The sequence below is a fragment of the Pteropus alecto genome, unplaced genomic scaffold, assembly GCF_000325575.1.
Source record: "Pteropus alecto unplaced genomic scaffold, ASM32557v1 scaffold160, whole genome shotgun sequence".
In the NCBI taxonomy this organism is placed as follows: domain Eukaryota; kingdom Metazoa; phylum Chordata; class Mammalia; order Chiroptera; family Pteropodidae; genus Pteropus; species Pteropus alecto.
The window spans coordinates 1,640,465-1,659,408 of record NW_006429864.1 but is presented as its reverse complement, the minus strand read 5'-3'; the positions used below and the strand labels follow the sequence as shown (position 1 = coordinate 1,659,408).

General features: G+C 56.6%; 5 protein-coding genes across 15 annotated transcripts in view; 1 reads left to right on the top strand and 4 right to left on the bottom strand.

Annotated features, from left to right (window-relative positions):
- The window catches only part of TMEM59L (transmembrane protein 59 like), a 14,123-nt gene extending 12,264 nt beyond the window's left edge, over window positions 1-1,859 (bottom strand). Inside the window, exon 1 of the mRNA XM_015586165.2 lies at window positions 80-1,859. Coding sequence (XP_015441651.1) covers window positions 80-202 — 123 coding nt within the window. The 5' untranslated portion in view covers window positions 203-1,859. The remainder of the gene's footprint in view (window positions 1-79) is intronic.
- Window positions 1,860-1,998: 139 nt separating this feature from the next.
- Window positions 1,999-9,302, top strand: CRLF1 (cytokine receptor like factor 1). The gene is made up of 10 exons (XM_025044347.1): window positions 1,999-2,171; window positions 3,306-3,331; window positions 3,912-4,193; window positions 4,545-4,674; window positions 4,841-5,010; window positions 5,942-6,099; window positions 6,179-6,347; window positions 8,184-8,371; window positions 8,488-8,535; window positions 8,977-9,302. The coding sequence occupies exons 1-10, from the start codon at window positions 1,999-2,001 to the stop codon at window positions 8,995-8,997; spliced, it is 1,365 nt and encodes a 454-aa protein (XP_024900115.1). The 3' UTR covers window positions 8,998-9,302.
- Window positions 9,303-9,595: 293 nt separating this feature from the next.
- REX1BD (required for excision 1-B domain containing) lies at window positions 9,596-12,334 on the bottom strand. Of its 2 annotated transcripts, none has more exons than XM_025044030.1 (5): window positions 12,068-12,334; window positions 11,899-11,981; window positions 11,373-11,688; window positions 10,415-10,494; window positions 9,596-9,826 (listed from the first exon to the last, which is right to left on the bottom strand). In XM_025044030.1, the coding sequence occupies exons 1-5, from the start codon at window positions 12,167-12,169 to the stop codon at window positions 9,754-9,756; spliced, it is 654 nt and encodes a 217-aa protein (XP_024899798.1). In that variant the 5' UTR covers window positions 12,170-12,334; the 3' UTR covers window positions 9,596-9,753. The 2 variants fall into 2 exon arrangements, with proteins under 2 accessions (XP_024899798.1, XP_006904382.1); XM_006904320.3 differs by having other exon boundaries at window positions 11,373-11,577; window positions 12,068-12,258.
- Window positions 12,335-13,357: 1,023 nt separating this feature from the next.
- On the bottom strand, window positions 13,358-15,738 carry UBA52 (ubiquitin A-52 residue ribosomal protein fusion product 1). 4 transcript variants are annotated; one of them, XM_006904316.3, is made up of 5 exons: window positions 15,622-15,738; window positions 14,595-14,717; window positions 14,307-14,393; window positions 13,632-13,734; window positions 13,358-13,549 (listed from the first exon to the last, which is right to left on the bottom strand). In XM_006904316.3, the coding sequence occupies exons 2-5, from the start codon at window positions 14,695-14,697 to the stop codon at window positions 13,456-13,458; spliced, it is 387 nt and encodes a 128-aa protein (XP_006904378.1). In that variant the 5' UTR covers window positions 14,698-14,717; window positions 15,622-15,738; the 3' UTR covers window positions 13,358-13,455. The 4 variants fall into 4 exon arrangements, with proteins under 4 accessions (XP_006904378.1, XP_006904377.1, XP_006904380.1 ...); XM_006904315.3 differs by having other exon boundaries at window positions 15,600-15,699; XM_006904318.3 differs by lacking the exon at window positions 15,622-15,738 and adding an exon at window positions 15,440-15,578.
- A 959-nt stretch (window positions 15,739-16,697) lies between these two features.
- KXD1 (KxDL motif containing 1) overlaps window positions 16,698-18,944 on the bottom strand; it is a 6,664-nt gene continuing 4,417 nt past the window's right edge. For 4 of the 7 annotated variants that reach the window (XM_015587241.2, XM_025044025.1, XM_015587234.2 and 1 more), the window contains 2 exons: window positions 18,438-18,484; window positions 16,698-17,649 (listed from right to left, as the gene is read on the bottom strand). In XM_015587241.2, the coding sequence (XP_015442727.1) occupies window positions 17,210-17,649; window positions 18,438-18,484 (487 nt within the window). In that variant the 3' untranslated portion in view covers window positions 16,698-17,209. The remainder of the gene's footprint in view (window positions 17,650-18,437; window positions 18,485-18,944) is intronic. The other 3 variants (XR_003045116.1, XM_015587247.2, XM_025044029.1) reach the window with 3 other exon arrangements.

Below are 18,944 nucleotides of genomic sequence, written 5' to 3'. Positions count from 1 at the left end.
CGGACGCGCCTCTCTGCGGGCCGGCGCCGCCGCCCTCCCCCAGCGAGACCCTGCGCTCGGGGGTCCACGGAGTCTCTACCACCGGGGGCGCTCCGAACCGTTCCTGGCCGGGCTGGGCCGGGCTGGGAGCCTCCAGCGAGAGAAATCTTTGTGAGCCAGTGGGTGAGAGGGAGAGGAAGCGGGAGCCAGCGAGTCCGGGCATCGCGGGCGCAGCCTGCGGGGGGAGGGCGGGAACCCACAGCCCGTCAAGCCAAGACCCCCACTCCGTTGAGAGCTCCTGGTATCCAGGCACTCTTTTCCCCCCATCCTATCGACACACCCGCCAGGACACCGTCTCTATCTAGACCCGCTCTGGGACACACCCAGAGACACACAAAGACTCACTGGCTTGTGGCCCGTCACCCTCGCCCTCAGACGCTTGCACACTGCATCCCAGATGCACATTCGCACACCATCGGGGCGCACACACATTCCATCCCTGGCATACACACTTTCGTGGTCACACACTCATTCCTCACGCAGGCACTGCTTACCCTGGACACTCACGGTCACCCCACACCCACACACCACGTCAGGGTACATAAGTTGCCTGGGGGGCACACACTGCTGCCCAGGCCACCCCACACTGCAAAGGACTATCTGCAGATTCCCTGTGGTGCTCCTCTAGAAAGGGCAGGGTCCTGGCACTTGCTAGGGGCACTTGCTGAAAATCCAGCATGCCCAGGGTGCCTGGGCAGGTGAGGAACTGCCCCAGGCTCCCCACCCCCACACCCGGGGCCCCCGAAGACTCTGCGAGGCAGTGGGCAGTGCCTGTGAGTGCCATCATCCACAACAGGCTTTGTTTCCCAGCCTGTAGAGCAGCAGGGAAGGTGGTGGTGGTGGGGGGTGGTTGTTGTGTGTGTGTTTTTTTCCTTTAAGGGGTAAGAAATTAAATAAAAGATTCTCACACCTCGGCAATATGTTTCTACTTACGGTGTGTCCTAGCACCTGACCAGCAGGCGGGTGGGTTGTAAAGTGTCTGCAGGTACTAGTGGAATGGGAGATGAGGACCCCTGTGGGGACCCCGGGATGGAGGCCACCCTCCTGCGTTGCTTGCAGAGAATCTCACACTTTTCCCTTTTAAAACACATGGTGTTCCTTTTTAATAATGGCAGTGGCTCCAGATTGGAAAGGGGGGAGGAAAAAACTTTTAAAGGCCCCAGCTCTGCAGGAAAGGCAGGGAGGCAGGGAGTGAGAGTAGGGGGCTGTCCAAGAGACTAGCCCAGGGATCTGCTTTAGGTAGCCTTCTAGGAGGCCCACAAAATCAGGCCAAGGGCCCCCCAACCTCAGTAGGCTGTTCCCAGCTGCTTCTCCTGGCTGGAATGTATATCCCAGTCCTGAGTGCCTTGGCCCATTGTTTGGGGAGGCCTGGAGGGAGTGAGGAGCCAGTTGGGACCCTAGAGCTGGGAGGGGCTGTAATCTAAGTTTTTAGGCACTCTGGACCTCATGATCTGGTCTCATTAATCTCCCCAGCAGGTAGAATATATTTTCCTCCCATTTTATAGAAGAAGAAACTGAGAACAGGAGAGGGAGTGGAAGCCAGTTGCCCACATGCTCCAGTTGGGATTGGCACCCACATCCCAGGAGGAGAAGGCCTCCCTCTGACCTTTCTTGCTGGAGCTTGTTGGGGAGGGGGGTTGGCCTGTCCAGGCCCGCCTGGCCTTGCCCTCTCGCCCCGGCCCCCGCCCAGCCCTAAGAGGGCAGCTGCAACTGCTGGCAAGCCAGCAACGCCAGCCTAGGCCAGGAGGGTGTGGTAGAAGGGCAGGACCCCCCAGAGACCCCCTTCCTGACTAGGCCGTGATGATGGGTGGGGGGCAGGAGGGATATGACCCATCCCCCAAGGGTTGGGAATGGGCCTGGGGTCTGGGCAGGCCTGGCCGTGCCTCCCACCCTGCTGGGGGGAGCCCAGGCAGGAAGCGGTGGGTGGGCCAGGGCAGAGATGCTGGCACGCCCGTGTTCATGCCGGAGGAATTCCGAATTAGTGAGCGGCTGGCTGCCTGGGACCTCCGGAACGGCCCCCTGGCCCCCGCCCCCGGCCGCCCCCGCCTCTTCAGCTCTGGCCCGCTCAGCCAGCTCCTTCGCACGGATGCTGAGACCTCCGGAGAGCCCTGGGCCAAGCCTCAAACACAACTGTGATCCCAGGCTCCAGCAAGACATGGCTCTCAAGCCAAGTTTGCCCCGGAAAATCATCAGGGCTGGCCCCTGGAACCGTATTCACCCTACCTCTCCTATCTGGGGCAGTGAAGGGCAGCACAAGGCATTTGCTGGCATTCAGGGGACCTCCCAGAGGGCCAGGATCACCCTGTCCTTGGCTGCCATCTCAGGGAAGCTGGGCTGCCCCACCCTTCTGCCCCACTGCAGTCCCTTCTTACAGCTGCCTGGGGATCCTATTAAAATGTAAACCCCTCCCCTGTTGCAAAATGTAACTCCTCCCTGCCAGTCCGGCCCCTGCTGACCTCTCAGACCTCATTTCATACTGTTCCTGCCCCAGGACTTTTGCACTTGATGCTCCCACTGCCTGGATAGTCTCTCTTACATATTTTCATGGCTACTTCTTCTATTCATATCTCAGCTCAAATGCCACCTCCCAGCAGGCCTCCTGGGTCATTGAGCCAATACTACTGATTTGTGCTTTACTTTCTCCCTATTTATTCTCTTAGATATTTATTTGTTCTTTTTTCCTGCTGCTCCCTTGGATTCAAGGCCCACCAGGGTAGGAATCTTGGGTATCTTGGTCACCATGGTGCCCAGAGCTCCTGGCACACTGTAGGTGCTCGATGAATGAAAGATTGAACAAATGAGTCCCAAAACTGCTCTTGGAGGGACAGGCTCCTTCCCAGAGACTCAAAGTAGTGACTGGACCAAGATTCCACAGTGAGCTAGAGGTCAGCCTGACTTAAAGGTCCCACAGGGTTGTCCTTACCACAATATTTTCATTCTTCTCAAACGTGTGCAGTTGATACCATGATGCTCACTTGCCAGATGGGGAGACTGAGACTCAGAGAGGAGTGTCAGGGGCTTGAACACGTTTTCTGGGCCTTGATTACCCTGTGGGTAAAACAAGATCCTTTTAGGTTCTGAACTCCAAAAGGGGGAGCCCTGGGCTGCCCTAATGACCAGAAGGAGGGGAGTCATAGACCATGGCATCCCCAAAGCCCCAGTTCCCAGTACCCAACTCACGCAACTCAGTTTAGGAAGTCACTTCCCAGAAGCTGATCATCATAATGGCCCTGGGAACTGTGAACTTTTTTGTTCCCATTTTCCAGATTAGGAAAACTGAGTCAAGGGACAGGTGATAATATCAAGTCCCTTTGGATGGGTTTGGGGGCCTAGAGCTTGCCGCAGCCACTTTCCATTCTAACACAGAGCAGGGCTTTGGAGCCTGACAAATCTAGTTTTAAATAGAGTGTTCTTCAGTCATTGATTTTAGGCAGGGAACGTGACCTCTCACAGCCTTTTTCATCCACAAAATGAACAGGATTCTCATAGGGACCCCACCCCCACCCCACAGAGACACATACTGTGTGCGAGACCCTGGTGATATGAGAGCAAAAACACAATCTTATTTCTAATTGCCAAAAATAAAATAAAATGAAAAAGAAAAAGCAGAGTATAGAGTTTGTCAAAGCAAGGGTGACTTGGGTTTGAGTGGGCATTTCTACCTTATGTTTGTAACCACTCAGAGGCTTGAGCAGGTCAGTGATGAAGTGGATTGGAAGGAACTAACTGAGCCTCAGTTCCCTTATCTGTAAAATGGGGACAATAGTAAAGAGCTCCTTTGCCGGACTGCCATGAGTCTTGGAGGTCCTAGCATGGTGGGGGCTCAGGAAAGCTCTATTTCAGGCCTGACACGTACTCCTCTCTGACCCCAGACACTGCTGTGATCAGCCCCCAGGATCCCACGCTCCTCATCGGCTCCTCCCTGCAGGCCACGTGCTCAGTGCATGGGGACCCACCTGGCCCCACCGCTGAGGGCCTCTACTGGACCCTCAATGGGCGTCGCCTGCCCCCCGAGCTCTCCCGCGTGCTCAATGCCTCCACCCTGGCCCTCGCCCTGGCCAACCTCAACGGATCCAGGCAGCAGTCAGGGGACAACCTCGTGTGCCACGCACGTGACGGCAGCATCCTGGCCGGCTCCTGCCTCTATGTTGGCCGTAAGTGGCCCCCAGGATGCTCAGGGGTAGCTCTTGGGAGCATCTCCTTCTGGAGAGGGGCATGAATCGTGGGCCTGAATCCAGGGGCATGAATCCAGCCTAGGGCTGGACAGTGGGCACCCACACTGGCGCAGGTTGAGAGGTATGAGCCTCTGGGGAGGGAATGAGAGCCTGGAGGACATCCCTACCCCCCCCCCAACCATCTCCAAGATAGCTTATCCAGGGGGTCATGCCAATATGCACCCTTGTCCACCCCCCTTCCACTCCAAGGTGGGGGCTGGCTGGCGGCCAGCAGCAACTCCGCCTGTCCATGGCTGGCCTAGACCCTCAGCCCCTGCACCCCCTCCCCAGTGCCCCCAGAGAAACCCTTCAACATCAGTTGCTGGTCCAAGAACATGAAAGACCTGACATGCCGCTGGACACCGGGGGCCCATGGGGAGACCTTCCTCCATACCAACTACTCCTTGAAGTACAAGCTGAGGTTGGTTGTGGCCCTCAGTGACATATGTCCCAGACTGGCTGTGTGGCCTTTGCCAAGCCCATCCGCCCTGAGCCTGGTGTCCCATCTGTACTTTGGGGCTGCCCTGGTGATGTCTGAGGCCTTGAAGGGGCCCTCATGTGTCCTCATCCCCCTCCTGCCCCTGCAGGTGGTATGGGCAAGACAACACATGTGAGGAGTACCACACAGTGGGACCCTACTCCTGCCACATTCCCAAGGACCTGGCCCTCTTTACGCCCTACGAGATCTGGGTAGAAGCCACCAACCGGCTGGGCTCAGCCCGCTCAGATGTGCTCACACTGGACATCCTGGATGTGGGTGAGGCGCCCCCCTCAAAGATGATCCTGCCCCCCCCCAAACCCAGCCACAGCTGCATCTTTGGTCCTAACCCGGCTGGTCAGGGTTGGGAGTACCCATTTGTCCTCAGCCCCCTGAAGCAGCCAGGATACCCCTACTCTTTAGAGAACACCTGGCCTGTCCTCCTCCCCTCAGCAGCCCAGGTGTGCAGGAGGCCCCCCCCGGGGGGGCTGGGAAGGGGCGCCCAGGTCAGAGGCGCCCCAGGAAGCTGCAGCCTGGAGCTGGGGGGGTGGCGCAGAGGCAGGAGGCAGGAAATGGATGATCTGCAGCAGAATTGGGCCTAATCTAATTAGGGTGTTGCTCAGCCTGGAGCAGGCCTGTGCCTTAACCCTTTCCGGCCTCTCACCAAGGCCTCAGGGGGAGAGCCAGCTATCCCTGCTTCCCACCAGGCTCCCAGAAGAATTCTCAAATCCCTCCAGGCTTGTAGCCATCCTGACCCCAGCCTGATTTCCGCATGGCTTCCTTAAGGACCGAAGTTGTAGTGGGCATGTTCTCAGCTTCAGTTGTCCTTTTTTTCTGAACCCAGGTTGTCATATCCAGGACTTGGGAGGTAGATGGTGACCGCCCCAGGCCTCTTGGGTATAATAATAATAATAATATCATAGGCCAGGCAGTGTCTGCTTTTACAGAGTTCCCTAAAGATAGGATTACATTTCTCCTGTCACAGATAATAATGGTGATAACAGCTAACATTAATTGAGTGCTTCTAGGCGCTGAGTGTTTCCCGAATATTGTCTAATGTAATCCACCAGTCCTCCAGAGGGCGGGGGTGGGGGGTAGGGGGAGGAACGGAAGCAGGTGCCACCTAAGCCACGTACTCTGGGATTTGAACACAGAGAGGGGGCAGCCAGGAACTAGAAGCCCATGACTAAGTCCCCCCCTGCCCCCGCAGTGACCACTGATCCCCCGCCCGACGTGCATGTGAGCCGCGTTGGGGGCCTGGAGGACCAGCTGAGCGTGCGCTGGGTTTCCCCGCCGGCTCTCAAGGACTTCCTTTTCCAAGCCAAGTACCAGATCCGCTACCGCGTGGAAGACAGCGTGGATTGGAAGGTGTCCGCCCCGGCCCCGCCCCCGGCCCTACCCCTGGCCCCGCCTCACCCTAGCCTCTGACCCTGCCCTTGCGGCCCAGGTGGTGGACGACGTGAGCAACCAGACTTCATGCCGCCTGGCGGGCCTGAAGCCGGGCACTGTCTACTTCGTGCAAGTGCGCTGCAACCCCTTTGGGATCTACGGCTCCAAAAAGGCAGGGATCTGGAGCGAGTGGAGCCACCCAACAGCTGCCTCCACCCCCCGCAGTGGTGAGCACCCCAACAGGGCTGGGTGGGCCGGGGACCAGCCCCAAACCAGCCTGGGCTTCTGTTTTGTTTCCTCCAAGAGAGCAGAGGTCTCAAACTGGTGGCCCTCCGTGGGTCGAATGTGGCCCCTGGATCAATTTCCTTTGGCTTGTCATTTGACCAAAAAAACCAAAAAACAAAAACCAAAACCACCTTTGATCTACTTGCAGACATTTAAAACAGGAAGTTTTAACACAAATATCCTAGATTCCCTAGAAAAATTGTCTAGGAAATGTAACAGAAAATAGCTAGCGTTGCTCTACAGCCCCCATCAGCAAAGGCTGCCCTTTCATGTGGGATCCTCTCTCTCCAGTTGCCCCACCCCCAGCTGGTGAGTTTCATCCACCTATACCCACTTCCTAGCCCCTAAGGGCAAGTAAGTTTGAGACCCTGCTTCCAAGGCTGATGGGCTGCCAATTCTCCCTCTGACGGGCCTCAGTTTCCCCTTCTGATCCAGGTAGGGGGTCGGATATAATCGGGGACCTGGGTCTGACTCCCTTTGCCATCTGGGGTTCCTCTGAAACCACGAACCTCCATTCTCTTCCTTTGTGGAATTATGTGAAATCTATTACTTGAAATGTCCGGCCTCAGCTTCCCCATCTGGAAAGCAGGGATAATAATGGCTCCTGTCTCAGGCTATTGTGCAGGTGAGATGAGATAACCCATGGAAAATTCCCTGATGGTGAGCGCCATCTAAAGGTCTCTTCCCCTGCCCCCACCCCCATGGTTTCACCCCAAGGGAGGCCCCTTTTTCTCAGGGGAGGGCATTGAGGCCCCAGGAGGTTCAGCCAGCCCCAAAGGTCACACGGGGATCTTCACTCAGTTTGCGGGAAGTCCAGGCACACGGTCTCGTGGGACGACGGGGAAACCAAAGTTTTAGAGGTTTCCAGGGCCAGGGAGGGGCAGAGCCTGGCTCCAGCTAGCTCCCTATCCCCCATTGTGGGCCTCTCCAGGTTCAGGGGTAGGCGGAACCTAGCATGACCGGGAGGGGCCTGAGCCTTGGCCCCTGCTTGTGCCCAGCACCTGCGATTTTTGCACGGGAGCCAGCAGGAGGCTGCGTCTGCGGAGGAGGCTGGGGAGGCCGGTGGAGGCCAGCAGGGGCGGCAGGGGCCGGGGCCGTGCCAGGGCCTGTCAGCGGGTCCCCGGCATTATTTATGACGTGAGGCCGATGTCCTTATCCGCCGCCTGTTTGGGGCTGGCTGCATCCAGCAGCTGGACCGACAGGCGGGCCTCCCACCTGGCCCTACCCCCCTTCGCTCGCCGTTTCATTGGCTCATGATCCCAGGGCCTGTCTCCTTTTGATTCTGTCACTGTCTTCCCGTCTGTCTTGTCTCTCTGCCTTTCTTGTGTCCCTACTTCCCAGGCTATCTGTCCCCTCCTCCCCAGCCCTTTCTCCACCCCTTCTGCCTCTGAGTTTCCTTGGCTATTCCTCATGTCTTTGGCCCTTCCTGCATCTCTCAGTCTCTGCCTCTGCTTCTTTCTTTCTCTGACTTCCCGCTCTGTCTCTGTCTCATCCCTCTCACTTTCTCCCTCACCCCCTTCCACTTACACCTGACTCAGGCAACAGGAATTGGGTTCCTGGAAGACATGCGGAGAGAGAGACCCTTGCTTCCCCTGACCCAGCCCACTCAGGGTCGCAGCTGAGTTGCTGGGCTGGGTGGTGGGGAGGACCCGGTCCAGGGAAATAGGGAGGGGTAGGTGACCGAGGGAATGCAGTCCACTGCGCGAGGACCCTCCCTCCATTGCCCGCGCGCGCCCTCTGGCGAGCGCGCCTTGACGCTGCTGCTCCACCCCCGTCAGAACGCCCGGGCCCGGGCGGCGGGGCGTGCGAGCCGCGGGGCGGAGAGCCGAGCTCGGGGCCCGTGCGGCGCGAGCTTAAGCAGTTCCTGGGCTGGCTTAAGAAGCACGCGTACTGCTCGAACCTCAGCTTCCGCCTCTACGACCAATGGCGAGCCTGGATGCAAAAGTCGCATAAGACCCGCAACCAGGTAGGAAGGAGGCACCCGCGGGCGAGGGGTGAGGGTAAGGAGGGCTGAGGGCTGAGGGGTGGGGTGGGTGGGGAGGTAGGTGCGCAACCTCCAGACACCACCTCCTTCCTTCCAAGCACAGGATGAGGGGATCCTGCCCTCGGGCAGACGCGGCGCGGCGAGAGGTAAGGGGGGCTAAGGTGGGTGGGTGACAGGAAGGGAGACATGGGCCCCCCACCCTCAGCCTTCAGTTTTATTTATCAGCATCTACTTAGCAGCTACTGTGTGCTTGGCCCTTTTAGCCTAGTAAGAACACCCGATCCTCTGAAAATATCCAAAGTGGAATGTCATCCTCAGGAATGAATGAATATATTCGCCGAAGTTAGCGTGTTTGAGCACCTACTGCATACTGGCCCTGTACCAAGGGCTTTACCTGAAAGACAACCCCTGGGATGGATATTCTTATTTCTCAGGTGGGGAGCCAAGACCCAGGGAGAGGCAGTACCCTGCCCTAGGTCACCCAGCTGAAAGTGGCAAGACCACAACCTGAATGGGGGCCTCAGTTGCTCTGTGGTGCTGGCCCCTCCCAGGCTCAGTGCTTAGCCTGGCTTCCCCTCTGCTTGCAGGTCCTGCCAGATAAGCTCTAAGGGCTGAGACCGACCTCCCTGCTGCATGGAGACCCGGGGCTGCACCCAGACTGGGGCCACCTGTTTCCTCACCACAGGGTGCCCGAGCACCCTCTGCAGGAGCTGGAGCAGATGCTCTGAGCTCTTAGAATCACATCTCTGGCCTCCATGTGAGGCCATCTTTGGGTACACCCCAGTTGGAGTGTGTGTGTGAAGGTCAACCAAGCTGCCCAGAACCCCTGCCAGGACTGGGAGTGAAGAGAGGTCATTACTCCCCTCACCCAGGACCCCTCCAATCTTTTTAAATAAATGAACTATTTAGGTGCTCTGATTGTGTAGGTGAGTTTGGAGCTGCAGTGGCCTGCAGTGGGGTGGGGACTGTAGGGGAGGCATGAGGACTTCTAATGATCCTTTGCAATTGAAATCCTCGCCCTCAGAATTTCAGATTCTTATTCTCCAGGATCTGAAATAGCTGGTGTTAAACTCCTTGGAGAGTGTGATTCAAAACACTAGTTTCTTCAGTTGGGAGAGGGGGTTCCACCCTCCATCTCTGCCCCTATGGGGCCCTGTCCCCAGACGCAACCCCACCAGTACCGTAGGACACAGACAGTGGAGCAGCTGCAGACAAATGCTTCTTTATTGTGGGAGATGTGGCAACCTCAGGGAGGGTCAACAGCCCAGCGGGGTGCAACCCTGGCCAGCTGGCAATCAGAGTTGATCTGGGTGCCACCTGCCCCATTTTCCATCTCCCTTCAGTGCGTCTCTGAGGAGCCATGATCACTCGACAGATTCTGCATCAAACCTGAGGTCCTGGAGAACCTCACTGATGGCCTCCATGGTTTTAATTACCCTAAAAGAGGATAGGAACTATAAATAAAACCCAGATGGGGCGAATTAGCCTCCACTAGGCAGCTCTGAGGGGGCTATGACAAACCCTGGGCCCTCCTGCCTGCTGCCAAGCCTCCAGGCAGCACTAGCAGCTGGGAGGACCACTTGGGTGCTTGGGAGCAGGGATAGTCCCTTAAGTCACAGTGGGCAAAGAGAAATGGCCATCTTGGGTAGGTGTATGCCATCAGGAGGTATGACTGGCAGATGTCAAGGGGGTGTGCATGTGTGCGTGCTTGGGTGGGTGAGGGCAGGAATGTGGAGGTGTGTGCCGGGGGGTGGGCCTGGGTGACCGTGTCCAAGCTCTGAGTCCAGCCATGTGAACAAGATTGGTGTGTGTATCTGAGATGCACAGTGAGTCTGGTGTGAAAATGGAGAATGTATACACTGGGGAAATATATGCTGTGTGTCTGGGAGCCATCAGGTGTGGACTCCAGTGTACCTACTCTTAGGGTTGTGTGTAGGTCCAGAGGGTCTGATGGTGCCAGCCCTAGGGCACACCTGGTACATGTGCAAATCTAGCATGGCTAGCCCACTGGGAGGTGACACTTACTTCATTTTCAGCTGGTGCATCTGGAGGGTGTCCTCCTGCCCTGTTAGTTCTGGCACCCTCATCAGTTGCAGCAGGGCCACCTAGTATGGGGAGGATGTCACAGTGGTCAGAGGCCACCTCCTGCCCTCCCACACATGAGGGAGGTAGTGCAGAGGTTGGGCCATGGCCAAGAGTTGCAAGGGGAGTTGAGAGGGCTGTACTTTGCACAGGAGGAACCTGAGATTCAGTTTAGAGGGACCAACGGGAGAAGAGTAGGCAGGCTCTACAGTATAGAGTGTGGCATGGGCATGGCTGCATGTGGGCAGGGGAATAGTAGTCAGGGATTGGTGTTGGGTGGAGTAGCTGGGGCATCATAGTCTTGGGGCGGGTCAAGGAGTTAATTCCAGCGTGGAAGTAGGCTGAACCGGGATCTCGGAAGTGGGAGTGGCTTCACGTGGACTTGGCCTGGTAAAAGTGTATTTTGGCCAGGATTGGCCGAAGGGGCAGAGTAGGCAGAGCTTTGGAACACTAGTGGAGGAGTAGGCCCCGACCATAGGTTGGGGTCTGGGGTTACAAGGAGGGGACGTGGCTTGAAAACCTACATTCTCCTCCACATGCAAGGGATTGAGGACCGGACCTAAGGCATTAGGAAAGCCAAGAGGCAGGAGGATCGTGGAGGCGGGGCATTTTGGAAAGCATTAAGCTACGGGATAGGACTGGGATGGGTGGACGTGTCCTGGGACTAAAAGCCTGTAATGACACCGGATGGAGAGGTGGGGACCAGGAGACCGGAGAATTCCAAATGAAGCCTTAATGGAAGATTGAAGTGGGCAGGAAAAGGTGGGGTCTGGGACTCTGGGGGCGGGGTTGTGGGGGTCCGGAAAGTGACCCCTCGCCCAAGAGGCTCAAAGTGGGCCAAGGCTAACGCGAGAGAGACTGGGCTTGGAGTAGGGGGCAGCGGCCGGGGGCGGGGCCTCACCGTGGCCAGGCGTGTCTGTTCCAGCTGCTGCAGGCTGCGCACATGGCCCGCGAGCAGCGGCTGCGCTCGGGGCCCGGCCAGCTCGGCCTCCACCGCCAGCACCTCCCGCGAAACGGCGGCGAAGGCCTGGGTCACCTCGTGCACTTTGCTCCGGTAGCGCGGGAAGTCGTAGGGCGGGCCGCTGCGCAGGTACTGGCGGTGGCCTCTGCGGCAGGTGGGAGTCCTGAGTCTACGTCCCCAGGCTCTGTACCCGCATCGGCCACCTGAAAGCCCCCCAGGAAGTGTCCCTGGACCCGAGTGTGGAAGACACTGATTTCTGCAAGTGAACCCAATAGAGGCCCACTCCGCTTGGGGAAGAGAGAGACACCCGGCGGAGTGGCATTTCGGGAAGTGGGGACGCTTAGCGGGTTGGCCCACAAACCCCGCCCCTGACAATGCCCCTACGCGAGGACCCGCTCTGCCCCGGGCACGCCCACCTCTGGATCCGGCGGGGGTTGAACCCTGCGGCCCCTGCGCCCACACTTACTCCTCTAGCCAGCGGAAGGCCTGTGCGCGCTCAGCCTGCAACTGGAGGATGCGCTGCACCAGCGCCCGGATCGGGGCATCTTTCTACGGAAGGGGGTACGGCTGGGGCATGAAGCCGGCGCCCCCGAGCCTGCACCACCCGCCCTGCGCCTTTTCCCACTCGGGCTCACCCAGGGCCACGCCGGCTCCTCGAGCTCCGGGGTTTCTGAGGCTGCCGCAGGTTTGGGCACAGTGGGGACCACGGACTCTGCCGCGGACTCGTTGGTGATCATGACTACGCAGCCCTGGCCCTGCCAGGGAGTAGGTTGCTCCGCTGCGGTAGGCGCCCCCTTCAGGCATGGAGGTCTCCAGATCCCAGCCTGTGGCCCGCCAACCCGGAAACCTGAAGACCGGAATATCCTGGGAAGAATGGAGAGCGAATTGGGGGCTTCTCAGGCCAGGCACCCATCCCCACCCCACCCTTTTGCTTGCTCCCGCCCAGCGCCTGCTTTCTCCTGTTTATTCTTGAATATATGGCTGTGTACAGCAAGGCTGTCCCTTCGGTTTGTAGGTTTGTTTCTATTCGCTTGTCAACACCAACTTCCTTTCATCCTCACAACCTGTGACAAGAGCAGGATTTCAACGCCCTTCGACATTAGAGAGCTCGTCTCTGGAACCCAGCTGACTTTAGATGACTTGCAGGCTGTTACTTCAGAAATGACCTCAGAGGGAAGCCTGGGGGAAGAGGTGTGGCCAACAGGGCCTCATACTAAGCGCAGAGGCAGTCTCTGAGCTTTCTGCGGGAGATGCACTACCTAGTTTGAACTAAGAAGCTTCCTTCTCCAGGGGTGGACATGGGGAAGACCAGATAGTGGTGGCCTGGCCTAATGAGGAAGAGGTCAGTTTGACACGGATGAAATGGAAGTGAGCTGTGGAAGTGATCGAGACTCTAGCCTTTAGCTGGCACTGCAGATCTCAGCTACTCTTAGGCGTTTTCCAGGCCTGGGTTACCTACTCCAAGCACCCTAAAAGTTTGACCATGTCAGGGCCAGTACAGTGCACAACCCTCACCTGATTTGCAGAAGCATCAGAGTCAATAGGCCTGAGATGACTGGTCTCAGGTAGGGCCCATGTGCGTCTAAGGTCCAAAATTGAGAACAGGTGTTTTATACTAGGTGGGGTACCCCTTCCTCCCCATCCACCCACACATGAACATACCCAGGGCCCAGCTGATCCACAGTCTCACCTTGTTATAGATAAAACCCAGATGAGTGGGCTCACAAGGGACTAAACCTGATTGTGCTGTTATGACAAACCTCCAGACAAGAAGAGCCAGGAGTATAGCCTGTTTTATAGATAGCTGGAACCCAAAAGGACAGGACTGCCAAGGGCTTGGCAGTCAAGTAACAGCCAAGTCCCAAAGGGAGATGTCTACAACTTGGTCAAGTCCCCATTGCAAAGACAAGCCACATGGACACCAATTACTGCTCCAGTCAATCAAAGGGAAACTTTATTGAGGCCCCCGGGCCAAGGGGTTTAGGCAGGTGGCCGCCCTGCGGGCTGAGGCGGCGGAGAGACCTTATTTGACCTTCTTCTTGGGACGTAGGTTGTTGGTGTGGCCACACTTCTTCTTCCGGCAGTTGACAGCACGGGGATGCAGGCGGGCATAACACCTGTGTGGGAAAAGGAGGAACTGGTGAGGGCACCAGACCCCCTCCTGCCAGGGCCAGTCTGCCCAACCCCAAGTGTGCATACTTGCGGCAGATCATCTTGTCGCAGTTGTACTTCTGGGCAAGCTGGCGGAGGGAGGGCTCAATGATGCCGCCCCGCAGACGAAGCACCAAGTGCAGGGTGGACTCTATAGGCAACGAGGGTTGGAGAGAGACAGCAACTCAGCCTGGACCCAGCACTCAGTCAACAGGTGCAGGGCTGGCACTCCAATGCTCTGTAGACCATGGCTTCTCAAGTATGAAAGGGACATGTCAGAATCCCTTGGGTGATTCTGACACCAGCCCTTGGAGAGTTGGAGGATATTACACGCGAAAGTGATGTCCAGGTGGGTTTCCTGACAGGCAAAGGTGATTTCTAAGTGGTAAGAGGGTAACCTTTCAGTTTTGTTAGGGAAGATAAAGCTTATTGCTTCAAGGAGTGATTTCCTTTACAGTTATCACATTTTTAAACATGTCTAAAAAAAAAAAAAAGGTGAACAAGAACATGGGAAATGATTGCCATTTGGAAACACGTTGAGATCACAGGACACTTTCCAACGATGAAAACAGTATCTTGTAAAGCAGAACTCGCCTACCCGCTCTGATCCTCACTTTAAGAACCATCCTCCCAAACCCTTTCCTGGTGCCAACAAGGCTGTCAAGTGCCCCATCTGGATCCTAGGCTTCATGGAGACCTGTCCAGCCACCACATCCCCAATACCTTTCTGGATATTATAGTCTGAGAGAGTGCGGCCATCCTCCAGCTGTTTGCCCGCAAAAATCAGACGCTGCTGGTCAGGTGGGATGCCTAGAGAGAAAGCAGCTGTTACTGAGGCTCTGGCAAACATTACTGGTAGTTCTCCCTCACTCTATAGGCCTGCTCGATCATTATTCCTAATCTATCAAAAGGGAAACTGAGGCAGAGATGACAAGCTGCCTGAGATTACGCAGAAGCACTGTCAAAACTGAGGTCTGTCCAAGGCCAACACCCAGACCCAGCCCAACTCACCCTCCTTGTCTTGGATTTTAGCTTTGACGTTTTCAATGGTGTCACTGGGCTCGACCTCAAGTGTGATGGTCTTGCCTGTCAGGGTCTTCACAAAGATCTGCATCTCTGCGTTTGCTGGGGAGACTGGAGGGGAGTAGGACAAAGCAGTGAGTAATGCGGGTCCAAACATTGCATTGACCTCAACTACAGGTCTGCCCCAGTGCCTGTCTCTTTCCACCCCTCCAAGCTACAGATGGAATGAGAAATACAAGGCTAAGGCACCATCTTGCCAGATACATTTTCCCCATGTGTGATCTGGAGATCCCATCCATCCATCCATCCATCCTTCCTTCCTTCCTCCCTCTCTTCCACGAGCCCATAGCTGTATCTGCTCCACAAAATGCCCTTCCTGCAGCTTGGACTGGAATCCCATCTTGGGAGCCACCCCCTAAACCCTTTCTTTTCCAACTCCAAGCTCAAACTCACTCTGGTTTCCTTCTCAGTTACCCCTAAACTTCTCAGATCATACCTCTTGTCTTTGTACCAACCCATAACTACCTGCCAACTAAGTGCCAGATATTTGTTTACACAGGTTTTTTCATCGGAAAAAAATAAAAAAAGCCTACAAGGTGGACACCACCAGCCTCTCCTTACAGATGTAGAAAAAATAGGTAATGACTCAGCCTGTGATCGGGGGTAATAATTTTAAAGGAACTGACACTATCTGGCACGGAGACAATTTACATGCTTAATACTCCTCCCCATTAACTTGGATCTCCCCAAGAGGACCCATCCCTGACCCAAGGCCTCGTCGGATAGCTCAGGCAGGTGGCGCGGGCAAGCCACTCTCCTAAAAGCCGGTTCACCTCCCGGGGTTCAGCCGGGACTCGGAACACCGGCCCAATGCTCCCTATTCAGCCGACTCGCGGAACCTGGCCCGCACGGATGGATTCGGGGCAGCCCCCTGCGCTGCTCGAGCCCCCGTGGCCCTCGCAGCTTCCTGCCCGATCCCGGCCCAGCGCGAACCCGCACGAACGCCGGCCCCGACCTGCTCGGCCGCCTCGTTGAAGAGAAAGAGAGCGGCGGAACCGGAAACCGCCAAATCGCCGCAGAAAGCGCCTGCGCACCGAGCACGCCGCGCGCTTGCGTCACAATACGCGCCGCGCGCTGTGCCCCGCCCTTGGCCCCGCCCCGCTGCTATGTTCAGTGCTGCCGAACGAAGGGGTGGTGCCTGCGAGCGAGCGTCTTGCGACCTCTTGCTTCTGGGTGTGGGTTCGCCCCCGGGTCACATGAGGAGACAGCTACACCTCCCCAGGCCTTTCTACCTGCCGTCTCAGGTCGGCTGAAGATAGCACGTTGCTGGTGCTCGGGTACTTGAGTAGATTCTTTTGTGCTAAAGCGAAGGCATTAAGCAGAGGGTCTGTAGGCCCAGGACGCAGGCTTGTGTGGCAGGGAAGGTAGGAGGACGTGCAGGGGCGGGACCCCTGAGGGCCACCCAGGAACCTAACTCCTGGAGTCAGTTATTTGCAGTCAGCTCTCCATTCGCTGTGCGCGGAAGGATTTCAGGGCGGTGCTTCGAAGAGCAAGAAGCTTGTGGGGCTGGTGCATTAACTCAAGTAAACAGAGACCCAGGGGCTGTATTGGATGTAGGAACCAGGAGACTCGTGAATGGCTAAGAAGTGCCAGGTACGGGAAAGAGGTGAGGATGAAGTTACTTGTGGATTTGGCAGCGTACCTCTTTATTAAACTCTTCCCCGCGCCTCTGTGGACCAGGCAAAAGCAGACACTCTCGGGTCTTGGAAGATGCCTTCAATAATGTAATTTCTTAAGTGGTTCAAAGAAGGGACTGTGTGTCTAATGGAGAATGAGACCCAGCTCAGCTCCCTGCAGAGCCTACCCTGTGACATCTGGAGGAGCTAAGGGAACAGTGTTGTGAGCAATGGTAAAAAGAACTTGGGTTATTATGGCTGCCACCACCGGAGATTCGCACCAAGGGCAGCCACATCTCTTTCTGACCCAGTGGTGCCTGGCTGTCAGCACCCCATCCTGTCCCACATACACTGCTTGTCCCCCTTCTGAGCTGATGTACCCAAGGATGGAAGGAAGCCACTCCTAGGTACACCCTTTATAGTAACAGAGTCTTTTTATTGATAACTTCCCAACAGCAACTGTAAACATCGGGTACAAAAATATTCCGTTAAACTCTGATTTCCAAGGTGATTCAGCTTGCTCCACGGAGGCCCCATGATAGGCCTAAAGGGCCCTCAGGGTCCACACCTCTGTTCAGAGAAACGTGAGCCTTACGGCTCAAGGCTGAGCAAATGGGCAGCCTGTCTTGAGCTTTCTATAGCTTTTTCAGAAACCTTGAGATATCAATTAGAGAAAGTATTTAATACTTTCATTGGAGGAAGGGGCAGGGAGTGGGCTGTGGGGAACTCAGACATGATCTTGTTCTACCTCAAGGGGGTCCTGAGGGATGCTGGGACAGGAGTCGTCTGGCTTTGGTCTCTGGGAACCTTTAAGTGTTGTTCAGTGCAGACTTCAGGCCTGCCTCTGGAAAGGCTTCCTTGCACCCAGCCCAACAATTCCAGCTGGTGCTCATCCCTGGCCTGGCACAGGGTCTACAGGAGAGGCAATCAGTGAGGAAGGAGTAGGAATGAGACCCCCAGGAATTCCACACCCTTTATCCCCCAGGGAGCCCAAGAATAAGGTGGCAAAGCTGACCATCTTGAGGCAGGATTACCTTCTGCCACATCAGACACATGAGGAGTGCTGCCACTGCCCTGAGACCCTTTAGAGCGCCTGGGAGCAGGGCTACTCGCCCAGCATCTCCTCATCGTCTGTCTGTCTACGGCCGTTGATGGCAGGGGAGTCGGGCTGGACATGGGACAGGTCCTCAAAGCCAGGGCTGAGGGAGGGAGAGACAGTGTCGGGGCTGGTGTCACAGGAGCCTGTGCTCTGTTCCGAGGTGGCGATGGTGGTCGTGGTGCTGGGTGGGATGGGGTCTTCATCCTCATCCTCCAGGAGGGATGCCTCTGGGACATCTGGGTAAGGAGGCCCAGGAATTGGTCAGTCACTGTAATGAGGGATTAACTGGGCCTGTGATCCCTTACAGCCCCACCCTGCATAGGGCATAACTTGTCCCATTTTATGGAAGAGGGAACTGAGGCCCAGGCAGGTAAGAGGCCTCCCTTTAAGGTGAGACAAGGACCCAGGTTCTCTGGGTCAGGCCAACATGGGCCTTGGCAGAGAGCCTGAGCCTGGCTCTGCCTTCAACTGTGTCACCTGGGTCAGGATTCTGACTTGGCCTTGCCTCAGCTCCTTGCTTGATAAACTGGGGCTGATGATGACAGCATTGCCTCTGTACCTGTGGTTATCAGCAGCCCTTATGTGGGGAGCTACTGGCCCATTCAGCACATGGGGTAACCAAGGCTCAGCTTGGGGGGATGCTGCACTTCCTCTGACAAGTCACTGTCCCTCAGGGCCTCAGTTTCCCCCTGTGTAAAACAGGGACACAGCCCCCAACTCATGGGTGTCTGTAAAACGGGGACACAGCCCCCCAACTCATGGGTAACAGCCTGGCTTGTAGGGCTATGTGGTGCTCACTGGGACAAGGATTGTCATCATTCTTATCCATGTTCCACTGTGCACCTCCCCACAGGCAAGGGACTTTGGTCCCAGCACCCGTGCTGCAGGTTGCCAAGAAGGCCAGGCCAGCACCCGCACCCCCACCCCTATCCCAGGTCTCTGGGCCCACCAGTCCCTGAGGTGACCTTCTGGAAGCCAGCCCTGGGCTGAGGGTGCTGGCATCCAAGGGATGCAGAGGTCAAGACATGGGGCGCAGGAACCCTGGGTGACACTTACGGCTGAAGGCCTCTGGGTGCTGCCTGGCCAGCTTTCCTTTCAGCATCCTGTGGGGTAAGGGAAGGCACATAGGCTGAACCTGTTGAGTGGACATGCTAGGCCCAATGCAGGGCAGCAACCCTTGTGGTTGGCTCTGGGTGGGTGGGCAGTGGGAACCCCTCCCTCACTGCTTGTCACATTCTGTTCCCATGCTGGAGGGAGGCCAAGGCACTTGGCCCTTAGGACCTCTGGTTGGGCACCAGCCACCCAGCTGTCAGTTTCTGTGCGTCCTCGGGCCTGGATTGGGGCACTTGCTGGGCCCTCTATCTGTAATGTCTTTCTGACTTCTAATCCTCATCTATCTGGACAACCTTCTAGGAAGCTTCTCCACCCCTTCCTCAACAGCTGCTCTGGACTACTTGTCTCAATCTGTCCCTCTGTCCTAGGGAGTGAGGCCCATTGGGCCAGGGAATGCTGGCTGCAATCTCATTTACCTCTTCAGAGAAGACCTAGGTGGAGGGCTAGGGA